The sequence below is a fragment of the Falco naumanni genome, chromosome 4, assembly GCF_017639655.2.
Source record: "Falco naumanni isolate bFalNau1 chromosome 4, bFalNau1.pat, whole genome shotgun sequence".
Classification (NCBI taxonomy): Eukaryota; Metazoa; Chordata; class Aves; order Falconiformes; family Falconidae; genus Falco; species Falco naumanni.
Window position 1 is genome coordinate 108,357,511 of NC_054057.1, and position 13,956 is coordinate 108,371,466.

Sequence of the window (13,956 nt, forward strand, 5' to 3'; positions counted from 1 at the left end):
AGTTAATGTTGTTTACATAACTTTAAACTAAATATTGAATGCAAGCCTATTTTGCTTTACATCTTGACATAAAATATGTCTCTGGTTAGGTAGATAGGGAAAAGTTCCTGGCTTTGAAGGAGATAGGAAATTATTGATAAGAGCCCTGATATCTGCAATACAATACCCTTTCCTAGAGTTCACAGAATTCCCCCAAAGCTCTCCTATTAGCAAAGGCTGTTTGATCAAACTTGGCTGGAAAACAAAATCTAGTTCAGTACTTTTCCTTTTGGTTTATGTTTTTTTTTTTTTTTCACCTGCAGTGCTATTTTAAGATCAGTTTTATGGTTGCAGTTTAGGCAATGGCTAAAAAGGGAGGGAAAATAATTACAATATTTCATAAAGTTTATGTGCCTTGCCCATAACTCTCTCTCACACCATGATATCACTGTGGCCTTGTGTATTTCTAGTGACACCTTGACATCAGCCTTGTAAAAGTGCATCTCAAATCTGTGAATAGAGGGAAAAAAGGGGAAGCTTCTGTTTTGAAAAAGGCGGGTTTTGAGTCCTATCATTTTAACTATAGCTATAATTATAGCTATATTAATATCAACAATAGTAGTAACAGCCTCAACATGCCTTCTGCTGATTGTCAGGTTTGTAAATATGCATTAGTCCAAGGTCAGCCTTCGTCAGAACAAAAAGTAGTCCTGCATCTTTCTGTGCCTTCCTCCCCATCATTCCACTTTCTCCACCCTTTCTCTCCTTCCTGCCATGAACACAAGTTTGCTTCCCCTGATCTCCACATGATTTCCTCATGCTATTTGTTACCCCTTCCCATACACAATTTTGTGACTCCGCCCTGCACACATTCAGGGAATAGACAACACCCTTGCTGTCCATGCTGCTGCTCTCCACCCAGCCACACATGCTATCTGCTCTGCCCATCACCATGCTCGCAGTCCATGTGTCCAACAAAGAGCTCACGGTACTTTTGCAGCGACCACTGCCAAGCACAGCTCTGCTTCATCCTTCTCCTCACTTTCTGCCCCGGTGCTGTGAGTGGCTCAGAGTTCAGCCTGTTCTGTGACAAATCATTGGTACCCAGCAGGCTTGGTCACCAAAAGATACACCATCAGTGGGACTTCTCTATGCAACACCAGCTGGCCATGGCTAGCAAAAATGCGTGTTTCACACCCAGTTTTGCAGCCCAGCTGCCTTCCCTCAGTGTGTGCTGTCGCTAGTCCATCTCTCTATAGACTTGGGGAAAATCCAATGGCTTTGGAAATACGTTCTTTTAACAGCATCTGTAGCTCTCTAGTCCTTACGCTGCCTGGAAGACGGTGTCATATTTGCTGGATCAGATCCATGGTGTTTAAGACCTTTCTTTGGCAACAAATAATCTGCTTTGACAGTTCATCTTTTCACCTCTGTGTCCATTAATAAACGTGTAAAGGAAATGTCAGGGCTTTTTTTTTTAAAAAAAAATATTTGCTTAAGCGCATGTTGTGATAACTGAGGACTACTATTTTTTGCAAATGCAACATATTCCCCAGTGTGGTTGTAACAAGTAACTTGTTACGGGGTGGAATCAGAAAAGTCTCCCAAAGAAGCTGTGTGGGAAGGGAGAAGGGGGGTGGGGGAAAAGCCTGGATGAGTAGCATCCCTGTGAACAAATAGCTGCATTTATACCCATCAGGGGACAAAAGCTAAAAAGAGAAAGTGTGTCATTGCAGGACTGGAGGTCTCTGCGTGATGTGCAATGGGCACCTGGTGACACTTGCACACTGCTTGAGGGAACAGAAGATGCAGACCACTGGGATTCACATACTTAGCTCAAAATGACTGACAGCAAGAGGTCTGTTTCTCCAATTCTGCTATTGATGTTAAGGATTACTATTTGAGAGAGCAATTTACTTTGTGTATATTACTCATTAGCTCCTCCTCTGGTATGCGCAGCAAGGGCAGGGTTCAAACTCCATGCAGTTGCAATGGTACCCAGGGGGACACATGCTGCAGCCAGAGGCAGGGTTAAGACTGATCCCATTTTGGAATACAGTCCCAACTGTGTGTTGTGTGTGTGCACACACATGCATAGGGGAGCATGGGAAACCACCCAGACTGCAGCAACAGCGAGTTACCCAGGCCCAGAGATAGCACAGCAAAAAGAATCAAGGTGTTTTCAAACAGCACGTGAACAAACTTGAAGCCCTGCCTATGTTTTTTTTAACACTCCATAGAGTGGATGACCTGTCTTCACACAGGGATACTTGCTCAGCTCTGAGGCCCAAAATCTGCAACTTTTCCCCAAACACAGGGCTTGATGGAGTTCACCAATTCAGGCTTATAGCAGCTATATCAACCAGTTGCTTTGACTTTAACATAAAGTATTCCTTCATCTGTACTTAGATTAAAAAGTCTGAGTAAACCCCAAACCAGAGAAACCCCGAACTCACAAAACTTGTTTTTTGAGCTCCTCAGGCTGTGTCCAGCTCCAAAAGCCAGCAGACCCAGTAGAGGCTACAGCAGAGACGTGCCTGCCTGGGTACTCACACAGAGACAGCTCTACACCAGATCAGCACAAACCAGCTGCATCTTCCAGGTTGCTTAGTAGCCAGTAGACACCTAAATCATCCAAACAGAGCAACTCTTTCCTTACCCAAAATGTACTGCCTTCTAGTCATCCACCTCTCTCCTCACTTACCTCCTGTAGCACTCTGAGCCCATCAGTTACTAACTAGATGAAGCTGGAGGTAGTTAGCTCCCAGACACACGTACTTGCCTAAACTACTTCTGCCTCCTGGCTTGCATGAACTGCTGAGGTCACCACCTGCCTGGACTGGATGGGCCCCACCTGGAGCATATCTCAGTGGGACCTGAGGATCTGAGCTTCCCTCTCAAAGGGTGCAAACCTCCTCTGGCTTTCTTAGACCCCTGTCCTGAGCTTGCTAGATACCTGTTTACATCAGAGTTCATCAATCACAAGGCCATTGATCACAACAAGGCATGTGTAACTTTTTTATTGCCACAAATGTTGAAAACCAGACAAGACTTACTCTGGAAACCCACCCCAGTGTGGCGGCGGTGCTGCCAGCCCTGCCAGGCAGGGTAGGTGGCTCTCACCCTTCCTGAGCTCTGACCTGCTGCAGCTCCTTACATAATTTACTCCTAGCAGAGAGAAACTCTGCGGCAGGCTATTTATTGCTCGTTTTGCAGTCCCACAAATACATCTGTAAACTGAGAAGTTATTGTGGTTGCTGATGATATGCTATATTGCGGGGATTGGGCCAAGATGAGCCTAGGAAATTAACTGGTCTTGCAAATGTTTGTTTATTTATTTATTTATTGTATTTTTTAAAACACCCTTTTAGGAGGTAGGAGATAATTAACACAGGGAGCACTGGTATATTAACCTCACATTTTTGCTATTGAAAGGACTCTCTAGTCTGACTTCTACAGGAGATGTTTTGACAACAAAACAGTGCAGCTATGATTAGCCTGATAAAAGCGAGCCAGAGTTGGAGTATTGATGGTATGTGCATCTAGGATCTAGTTACAAAATGGGCTTTTAACCACATTCTCCCTTGCGAATTCATGTTATCAGAGGCCATCTTAAAAAAAAAAAAAAAAGAAAGAAAAGACAGACAATCTTTCTTTTTCATTTTAGGTGGGTATGTTTCTTGTATTTCTTTATGCTTATGAAAAATGAGACATTAATAACTTTGACCAGAACCACACACTGAGCAGACAGGCGCTTTGCAAACTTCCTTAGCTTCACTAACCCATGCCAGTGCAAAGACCAGGAGCCACAGTGAATCTCTTTAACTACAGGAAATTATTGGATCCAGTCATGGGTTTGTGAGGGAGCTGAGAAGGATTGTATCAAGACCAACAGATTTTTTCAAGCTTTTTTTAAAAAATCTAATTTATTTTGAGAATACTTTTTCAGAGCTGATTAGCTAGCATACTAAATCATTGCACTGCCTAACCCCAAAAAGCAACCCTGACAAACAATTAACAATAGAAACACCATTGTGGCAACAAGTGATGGATGGCTCAAGGGTGTAGCTTGGGCCCAGTCTTTGTTTGGAAGAAAGTTGCTGCTGCTAAATAAAGAAACGGGTAGTAAAAGGTGAGAGCGAATAGATCGTATCTGGAATAAAACTATTCGCTCTGCTCGAGGGTAGGTTTCCTCATAGCAGCAAGCATCTCAAGAGAGACAGGCGAGCTCCATGGATCGGGTCACGAGTCAGAAACTGCCACCCACCAACCCTCCTTCTGCCATAGCCTGGGATGAAACAGTGTCTTGAGGTTTCTCCTCTTCCACTGTGGGCGAAATAATGTCTGCTTGCCTACAGGCTGGGCAGTGAGATGGGGTGGCTGTTCTCTCCCAAGCTATGCATTCAAGACTTGTACACAGGACCTGTAGTTTCAGGCCTGCAGAGACCCTCTGCCTTGCTCTGACCTCCTGCATTTCTCAGAGTGCAGCTGTGAACACCCAGCTGAGTATCCTGGTCTGTCTGTCAGCCCATGCCGAGCAAGCGCTGCATCCCGGGCTGGCCAGGCTGTCTGATGACTGCTCGAAGGGCTGCTGCCCACATACCGAGGCGTGTTCCCCAAAAGCAGAGTGAGCCCAACTCTTCCAGCTGCCTTGGACTCTCTCTTAAAACCAGACTAACATGTCTGGAGCAGACCTGCCACTTTCCCATGATGCAGGCAGCTGTGCTTCATCGGGTAGCAAAAGCTGCCTCTTAAGTTCCTGCAAAGAGACCATAGAGTTCTTCCAAGTGAAGAATCCAGAGAGCTGGATTTTCACCTGCAGACATTTTCTTATGAACCAGTAGTTCTAGGATTTCTTTTTAACCCTTTTAAGGGCATGGTTTCAAGTTAATTTCTATTGCCACAGGCAATTTCCCGATTCCTGCTTTTCTGTCATTGATTTCTAATAGTTGTTCAAAGTTTTGTGTTCATTTACCAGTTTGCCTATAACTTATTCAAGTACTCTGTTAAGAGAAATAGAATAATGTATCAAAATGCCTCATATTGATTCTATTATGCAGAGATTAGAAAGTAATAAATATAAAGACATAATGTAAAAAAGGAAGCTGGATAGATATGCACTGTAAAACAAGTGGTAGGTAAAGATTACTCACGAAAGACCACTGGAAACACCACATGGCTGGAAGAACCATTTAAGGTCTACAACATTTTAAACAGTGACTAAAATGTTTGAGAAACTTTGCCAAACAAGACAAACTACCCTTCTGTAATCTGCACAGGAATGTTATTTTATGTATGCTTCATATGCACACGCACACATGCACACACGCTCACATATACATATAGGTCACGAATTTTAAGGAACAAACAGAGTAAGAGAAATTCATTGATTAGTCCAGTAAATTATTTATCTTAATTTTCTGAGGAGGCTTTGCCATTTTCTGCTCTTACTGAACCCTAAGATGCCAATTTGCTCAACCTTGACCTCATGTGTTAAGCAGCTGACTTGCTGAGGTTGAATTAGATAAAACATCTCTACCTTCAGCATCAGAAATTAAAAAAAAAAAAAAAAAAAAAAAAGGTGAAAATGAAGTCTAAAGAGCTCCTGGACCGTGTTTTATGTGCCAGATCATCATAGTCAGGAATATGGACTGAGGTTCTGAAGCAAATTTAAAATGACCTCTCAGTTATTTTAGTGTTCAGAGATTCACTTTGGGGGTACATCTGTTCTTTGGAAAGCAGGTTTAGTTTCAGGATGAGACTCCTGAGACTTTCTGTGCCCATTTCTGCTCAAGGACTATTGAACCAGTGTGACCAACTGTACTAAGCAACAAAAAAAGCAACAAACCCCACCTCCACCGTGTGTTCCCTAGTCCTCTTCAGCAGCTGCTCTTTTGCACACCTGCAGTATTTTGGTGGTTGTTCTGGGTTGCCCTAGCTCTTCAGGACATCATCATACTGAGCTATATATGGAGCAAAAAATAAAAATCTTCATTCACAAATCCACACAGGCAAAATACATGCTTTGGTGACTGGCTGCAATGACAGGGCGTGTTCTGACGCTTAGAAAACTTCTGTTTGTTGTGCAAAGAGGATGGTGCACTGAGCACATCCATACTTACTTATAGTACCAATAACGATTATGCTATGCTATTGCTTCACGCAGCACCATCCCACCTTGCCTAAACCACTGGCCTGTTTACCCCAGCAGGGTGAGGTGCACAACTCTGTGTGTGTTTGCTGCAGGAGCATGTTGTGTGCGGGGTATGCCAGTTCGCCAAAATCCTGTGGTTGTTACACACCTGTTTGCCACACGCAGTGGTGGTGCCGGTGCACGGCTCGGGGTGCCTGCCCCAGCATGATACCTGGGGCTGGGCTCACTTTTAGCATCAACATAGTATGTGCCTTGCTGATCTGAGGAGATGATACACAAATGCAAATTGGAATAATGCCTTTCTGCCTATCTCTTAATGGCACTTTCCTTTTCTGGGGGGTTTCCCTCCCACCCAAAGAGGATAAGCCCTAAGCCTTGAATTTACTTCTCGTTAATGTACGCTGCCTTATACCCACGCGTATAGCTCGTGTGCGCTGGCCCGCTGCTTGTGCCTGGTGCTGGGCGCCCGCTGCAACAGCCTCGGGGCAGCTACTCCCGCCGCCCCCGAACGCCCTGCAGGTACCGGGGGCACCCGCGCTGCCGGCTCACTCCGCTCTGCCCTCTCCGCCCGCGCTGCCCGCCCGCGGCTGCCCTTCCCGCCGTGTCCGCCAGGTGTCGCCCTGACAAAGAGTTTGCGGCCGCGGCGGGGCCGGCGCTGCCCGCGGGGCTCGGTTGCTGCTCGCGCCACCGGCGCCCGCGTCTCCCCGCGCTCGGCCCGGGCCCGGCCGGCGCTGCCTCCGGCTGCCCGCAGTGGGAGGCTGCCGGGCACAGAGAGGGTACGGAAGTATCTGCCGCACAGGGAAGCAGCGAGCGATGGAGGCGGAGGGATGGAGGCGGCTGGCGGGGGGAGCGCCCACCCTGCCCCGGACACTCAGAGGGAGCAGACATGCAGGACCCCCGCCCGCCGCCCGCCGCCGGCCCCGCTCGCAGCCCCGCTTCTGGGGCGGCTCGAGAGCGGTGGTGCCAGCGGCGGGTCCGTGCGGGCGCAGCGGCGACGTCGGGCCGCGGCCCCGCTCCGCTCGCTGCCCCGCCAGAGGGTCTCCCAGCCGGCTTCCTCGGAGGGACCCTCTGGGCCTGTCACTGTGGGTTTGTTTTCAGAAAAACACTATCAGCGGAACAGTTCCCGCACCACACCCCTGTTATCATTTAGGTAACCTCCCTGTTTGAAATATTTCGAGTGGATAATAAAATAGTCACCATATCCGTGTAAATCCCCGCACCGAGGAGCCGGGATACTCCTCTCGTCCGGGCCGCCCCCCCCCCCCCTCCCCTCCTGCGGCAGGCAGGCGGCTCCGCGGAGCGCCTCGCGGCTCCCGCCGCCCGCTGCCCCCGGGGGTCGGCCCCGGCGCGGCCAGTCCCGCAGCCACCTGATGAGAGCCCGCTGCCACGCCTGGCCCGCCGGGACGGGGCGCCCCCGTCTCTGTTACTAGAAGGATCAGTCCAAAACTAGGCGGAGAGGCACGGCAGGGACACATACGGGGCGACACAGGGCAGCGGGGGGCTGGGGGCGGCCGCCCCTCCGCACCTGCCGGTCCCACCGCGCCCGCCCCGGCGCAGGCGAAGCAGCGCTCCCGGGCGCGCTGCCGGGGATGCTGCGGGCTGCCCGGGGCTCGCCCCGCCGCGCCGGTTCGGCTCGGCAAGCGAGAGGGAGAGCGGCGGCACGTTACACGCGGGGAGGCAGAGCCAGGGGAGGAGCGTCGGGGCCGGGGCAAAGGCATAAAACCAGCCCCAGGTGCTCGGCAGCCCCGGCGAACGGGCGGCTATCGCGGAGTTTAAAACTTCAGCCCCCTCCCCGGTGCCGGCCGGCGCGGAGCAGCGCGGGGTGTGGGCCGAGCGCGGCGGCCCCATGCCGCCCGGCGGGCCCGGGCCAGCCCCGGGGACAGCCCCCGGTGACACTCCCCGCAGCCGCCTTCCCGCGGGCCGTGCCCGCAGGAGCAGCCGCGCTCTCCGCCCGAGGAGGATTGCTGTGAGCCTCCTTGCAGGCAGGTGATCTGCCTGCCATTTCTGGTTACCCTTCTTCCCACCTCCCCCGCCTTTCTTCCCCCCCGGCTGGACAACTCCCTCCTTGGAGAACACGCCCAAGTATCTGAAGAAGAGAGAGAGGGAGTTAAAAAAAAAAAAAAGGGGGGGGGGGGGGGGATAGAGAGGGAGAGCTAGGTAGTTAACATTGAACCTGGGGGAAGCGCCCGGAGCCGCTGGCGCTCAGGATCCCGCAGCCCATACATCGGCAGCAATAAAGCGCTACGTGTGACAGGCATACAAATCCGGGATAGAGGGAAGAGCGAGCGAGCGGGGCAGGCGGCCGGCGGCGCGCAGAGCCCCGGGGCAGGGCCATGGTGAGTGCCTGCGGGGGCTCGCCAGCGCGCAGCGGCGGGCGGCGCGGGGCGCGGCGGGGGCTGCCCCTCTCGGCCGCGCTGCCGTGACCCGCGGCTGCACCGCCGGAGACGGCCCCGGGCCGGAGCGTGGCACGCATCGTTTCGCATGTTGGTCCTGAGACACGGCAAGCAAGGAATATGAACAGGAAAACAAGGCGCTGGATCTTCCACATCTTCCTGAGCCTGGGGATTGTGTATATCAAGATCGGGTAAGTAACTTTTTTTTTTTTTCCCCCTTTCTTCTATAACAATTGCGCTCTCTCTCGCTTTCAGCCTAACCTGCCCAGACCTGTTACTATTTAACTCGGGAAGTCTCAAAAAAAAAAAAAATTATGATGGTGGTGATCACGATTATTTCGTAAAAGACAGGTACAGCCCCGCACCTTCGGGCGGCCCTCGGGGCGCAGCCTCCGGCGGGGCGCGGTGGCGGCCCCGGCAACATGCGGAGCGGCGAGGGGCCGGGCGGGGGGAAGGGCGTGCGGACCCCCGGGGTAGCCGGCCCTTCTCCGCCCCGGGGTGCCGCGGCCGCCCTCGCCCCCGCCCCGGCTCCCGCAGCTACCTGCCGCCGCCGGCAGCGCGGGCCGGGCCTCTGCCTCCCCGCACGGAAACCCCGCGGCGGCTGCTGCCGGAGGAGACCCCGGCGGGGAGCGGGGAGCGGGACGGGGGGCGGCTCTCCGCCTGGCAGTATCCCCCCCGCGCCGCTCCAGCCTGGCCCGGCCCGGGCCGCCGCGGCGCTGCCGGTCCAGGTGCGCCCGGCTGCGGACAGAGGCGGCGCAGCCCGCGGGCAGAGCGCGTTATCCCCGTCCTCCCTCCCTCCAGCAGTTCCGCGGGAGAGGGAAAACCCTCCCGGCCCGCTGCCTGTGCGTGGCCCGGGCACGCAACGCCGCTGCCTGCGCTTTAATTTACGAATGAGGAAGTTCGTCCCGTTTTGGCAGGAGCCCACGCGCTCCTTATCTCCGCTCCGGCTGCGGAGAGAGGGAGAGGGAAGCGACGGGGGAAAGGCGGGTGTTTTCCGGGGGCACCTGCCAGCGCTGGGAGGCGGCAGGGTGCTGCGTCCGTCTCCGGGACGAGGGTCCCCCCAGCCACCCCGGTGTCTTGTCGTTGCAGGGGTTTTTCCTCTGTGGTGGCCCTGGGAGCCAGCATCATCTGTAACAAGATCCCGGGTCTTGCCCCCAGGCAGCGGGCGATCTGCCAGAGCAGGCCCGACGCTATTATCGTCATCGGGGAAGGGTCCCAGATGGGCATCAACGAGTGCCAGTTCCAGTTTCGCAACGGGCGCTGGAACTGCTCAGCCCTAGGAGAGAGGACCGTCTTCGGGAAGGAGCTGAAAGTGGGTACGTTGCCTCTCCGCTCACTGGTGACCAACTCCCAGCTGCATGACACCAAAAGGAGGGGGGGCACATGGGGTGTGTCATGGGGCACAGCTGTTGGCTCACACAGCTTGTGCCAGCCAGAGCAGGACTGTCACCTCGAGCATGTCCACCTGGATGCTATGGCTGTCATTACCAACGTGACTGACATCAGTGCTTCCTCCTAGCAGGGTACCTGTCGTGGCCCTTGCTGTGGTTCAGGAAAGCACTTCCACAGGCCTTAGCATTAGCTCCTACCACAGTGTTTCACTGTCTTGCTCTCACAAATCCTTTTGGAAAGGTTTTCCATTTGTGGGCACAGGACAGCAGCCTTATTAAGGATGCAAAAATGGTGTTTGGTTCGGGTTGAAGGTAGTGGTCAGAGACTGAATGCTGCGTGGGGTTAGAATGACACTTCTGGGGTGCAGCCACCTCAACAGTGATGCTGGCCTGATGTTTGGACTTGTTGGGACAAAGGTCAGTTGCATTATAAGACATTTCCACCACATAAAATAGTTATTCTTATCTAGTGCCCTCTCTCCCACCAGAAGGAACGGGTGTTCTGGTTTGAGATGTCAGGGCATTTACAGAAACTGTTCCAACCAACAGGCAGAAGATCCCATTTCCAGTTTCTATTTTTTTCGGTTATTGCAACAGTACAAAATATACTGAAATTCTGAACTAAACCAGCATTAGTAATGACAAACACAAACACCTGAGGAAACAGACAAGCAAAAACTCTTATGCCCCTGTACCGCACAATACACAGGAGTGGAGCTTACTCAGTGTTTGTTGATTCCACAGCACTTAAAATACAAAGACTGAGGAAAAGTGTTTTCTGAATACAGCTATAGCCATTTTTAGAGCCATACTTGGAAACTAATCACTTGCAGTATGGCATTCTGCATCCAGAAGTTGAAGCTGATATCTATGGTTTCCAGCCCTGAGGTCTTTCTGCCTCCTCCCCACCTAAAACATAGACGCAAAAAACCAGAAAGCCCATCAAACAAAGATTAGCGTGAGAGAAAACGTGGATATTTCATGAGAACAGAAGAAGTGACTGAGAAGAAAAGCCAGAAGAGCCCCGAGCAGTCGTACAGCAGCTGTGCCCTGGCTTCTAGCTTGTTGGGAAACCCTCTGGACTGGACCGGCTCCAGGCACCGTTTAGTCATACGTGGGCAAACGGCAGGGTATGTCCCTAGTACCTCATTCCTTGCATTCTCATGAAACACAGAGATACAGCCTTGCCACTCTGCTTTGGAACTCTTGGAAACGCCTGGCATTAACTGAAAGTATATTTTATCACGTGTGTGCACACTGATATGTGTATTTTCCAAAACTTAGAGATACTTAAGGAAAAACAGAAAGAGAACAAGATGACTAAATTTGAAAGTCCTATGTGAGTTACCGATCTTTCAACACCTTTGATAATCAAACAAAGTGAGTCAAGTAGGGAATGTAAAAATGACCCTGCATGACATTGTGATACATCTGAAAATGGACCATTTATTCAGATTAGCTCATTGTTTCTATTCCTTGAGCTGAGCTGTTCCTGTCAGTGATGCATGCAAGTGTTTGCCACTTAGGTCAGTGAAGAGTCCATTTGGATGGCTGACAGGTTTGGGCTCATTTAGTCTGAGAGTAACATTTCCTTAAACAGAAAATGTGAGAAGGATTTCTTCTTCAACAAATCATAAAGCTGCAGAGTTATTGTGGTCTGTTGTACAAACATGCACTCAGTTCCTCCCCCCCCCTCCCAAAATTGAATTATTTAGCTAGTGGGTTATATTTAGGTCCTTTTAAAGAAAGTCAATATTAAAGGAAGTAGACTTTGATCTGTCTTTGAGGTGATAACTCTTAATACGTTCTATCTATCCATTACAAGGCTAAGATAGATAGGGCAAATTCATCGTTGGTTTCAGAACAGAGTCAAGTGTTGAACGGCATCCAAATTATAAAACTAATTTAAAGAATAACCAAAACCTTCAAATTTAAAGAGGTTATACATTTACATTTGAAAATAAGCGTCGATAAAAATCACACGGACTTGAAAGCCGTGATGGTGAATTTTACTTGCACACAAGACATGCATGGTGTCTCAAGGATAAACATACTCAGGGCCTTGAACACCATGAAACATTATAACGTAACCACTTCCACTCAGGTTGTCTCCTTGTTCTTCTACTTCTTCCTTTGCAGCATGTGTAGAAACCTAGAATATTCAACACAGCTTGCCTTTCTATGGCTACAAGGAAAAAGCATCTGTTTCCTACATTTCTCTCTCTTTCCCCAAGATCTCTGTGTTGGGGTGTGCTCTAGGTTACCATTGAGAGAAATAAAGGTTAAAAAGGGTAAAACTTACGTGCTATAAAGCCATAAGTCAAATTTGTTGCCCACGGCCAGGAGGAGGTCAGTCCCGTGTGGCTTACTCAAAACAGGAAAGGGGAGAGACGTGTGACATGGTGGACCGTATATGCTATAGGGTGTATTTTAAGGTTACTGTGCACAAGAACAATTGAGGTTACCATCAAAGCAGAGACTGTACCCTTGTAGCTTTTTTAATTACCAGCAACAGCTCTAGATTCTCAGTTCTTTGCCATGCTGTGTATTACAAAATGCTATTCAAACAGCAACTAATACAATAGTACTTTTTATAGCATTCAAAGACTGAATATATTTCTTGGCCAATTACATCCTTAAAGTTATTACCTCCAAAGTATGTGGGGCACCTTCGGTTTGCCACTGGCAATAAAGTCAGTGGGCCACCCATGACCTCATCCCGCTTTCTCTGTTAGAGGCTTCGCTCTGCCTCTGGAGCGGCCCTGACGCGCACGCGCTATGATTAGGATATGACTTCAGAATGACAGTAAAGTGGCTCGCCTGGCTGCTGAGCTGCTCAACGCGTGCAGCGAGCAAAGTCTAATATCAATTTGGGAGGATGTGCTTCAGTAACTCTTATGCTAATAGGATTTGCGTGTGTTAGTCCATACAAATAAGTTCCCTTGGATACCACAGAATCTTGTGAACTATTTCCCAACCCATGATTCTGATGGCACACAAACCTAAATCTCTTCAGACCCAGGTTTCATTACTTCTACCTTTCTCGGGTAGAAGTTTTATGAATGTTACGGAAATGTACCCAAATGATTTCAATTCTTTTGTTGACACTGGAGGGTGATTCAGGAGGCCTGAGTTCTCCTCGTGGCTCTGCTGTTGTGTGGCTGAGGGACTGTGGTGCACGTCCTCTGTGCTTCTCTTTTCCTATTTTTAAAACGGCAACAGGGATACTAGACTTGGTGAAACACTTCAAAGTCAGTGGAAGGAAGGCATTGAACAAATTTTTCCTATTCTAAGCATGTGTTTATCTGTATTTTAACAAATTCACATATAATCCATCTTCTAGTGATAATTTAGTTTCTAGTTAGCAACCATTTAAATTCATCCATGCTTCATACGGTGTATTTGTGAGCACAGACTGGAGTTTCCAGCTCCTTATAGCATGCTTCCTATCATTGCACAGCATATACTCTCCATTTCTTGTGTCATTTTATCTAGTTTGTCCTTCAAAAGAGAGTCTTCCCTACTGACATACTGTGGATATCTTATGGTGACAGCTGGTGACAATAGTGCCAATAACATGAAGAGAAATAGAGTAAAAGTGACAGCAGTTTACTCCAGCTGAGAACTTGGTCCAGTTACAACAGGAAATGATAAAGTTGCAATCAAGATGAACACAAGTTTGTTTTTTTTTCTAGACAATTCTATAGACACCTCATTAATAATGTAAAGTCACAAAGAGAATTTTTAAAATAACCATGGAGATGATGCAACACTGCAATTACAGACACTTTTAAAACCAAACATTTTTTACAGTGGTCAGCAGTTCTGTTCCTGAAGATGGTCACAATCAAAACCAAGGTTTTAAAGCAGGATAGGCCAAAAAACTCCTGCCTACCTCTCTTCAGGTGAAGTGTGGTTCAAGCATAAACTTCTGAGCAATCAGAGATGCCTTTGATAGAATCTGAAAATCACATCTGGGCTCTGATGGATCACAGAAAGAGCACGTCCTATGGGAAGGCTTTTCTTCAGGTGCCTTTAG

At 49.5% G+C, this 13,956-nt stretch overlaps 4 protein-coding genes across 5 annotated transcripts in view; 1 reads left to right on the plus strand and 3 right to left on the minus strand.

Annotated features, from left to right (window-relative positions):
* The window catches only part of LOC121086882 (DNA-directed RNA polymerase II subunit RPB1-like), a 527,323-nt gene that overhangs the window by 54,724 nt on the left and 458,643 nt on the right, over nucleotides 1-13,956 (minus strand). The window lies entirely within an intron of this gene.
* Nucleotides 1-13,956, minus strand: part of LOC121086932 (translation initiation factor IF-2-like) — a 533,674-nt gene that overhangs the window by 47,492 nt on the left and 472,226 nt on the right. The window lies entirely within an intron of this gene.
* The window catches only part of LOC121086877, a 503,078-nt gene that overhangs the window by 38,752 nt on the left and 450,370 nt on the right, over nucleotides 1-13,956 (minus strand). The window lies entirely within an intron of this gene.
* The window catches only part of WNT7A (Wnt family member 7A), a 40,543-nt gene continuing 34,125 nt past the window's right edge, over nucleotides 7,539-13,956 (plus strand). Inside the window, exons 1-2 of the mRNA XM_040591293.1 lie at nucleotides 7,539-8,717; nucleotides 9,616-9,842. Of these exons, the coding sequence (XP_040447227.1) occupies nucleotides 8,647-8,717; nucleotides 9,616-9,842 (298 nt within the window). The 5' untranslated portion in view covers nucleotides 7,539-8,646. The remainder of the gene's footprint in view (nucleotides 8,718-9,615; nucleotides 9,843-13,956) is intronic.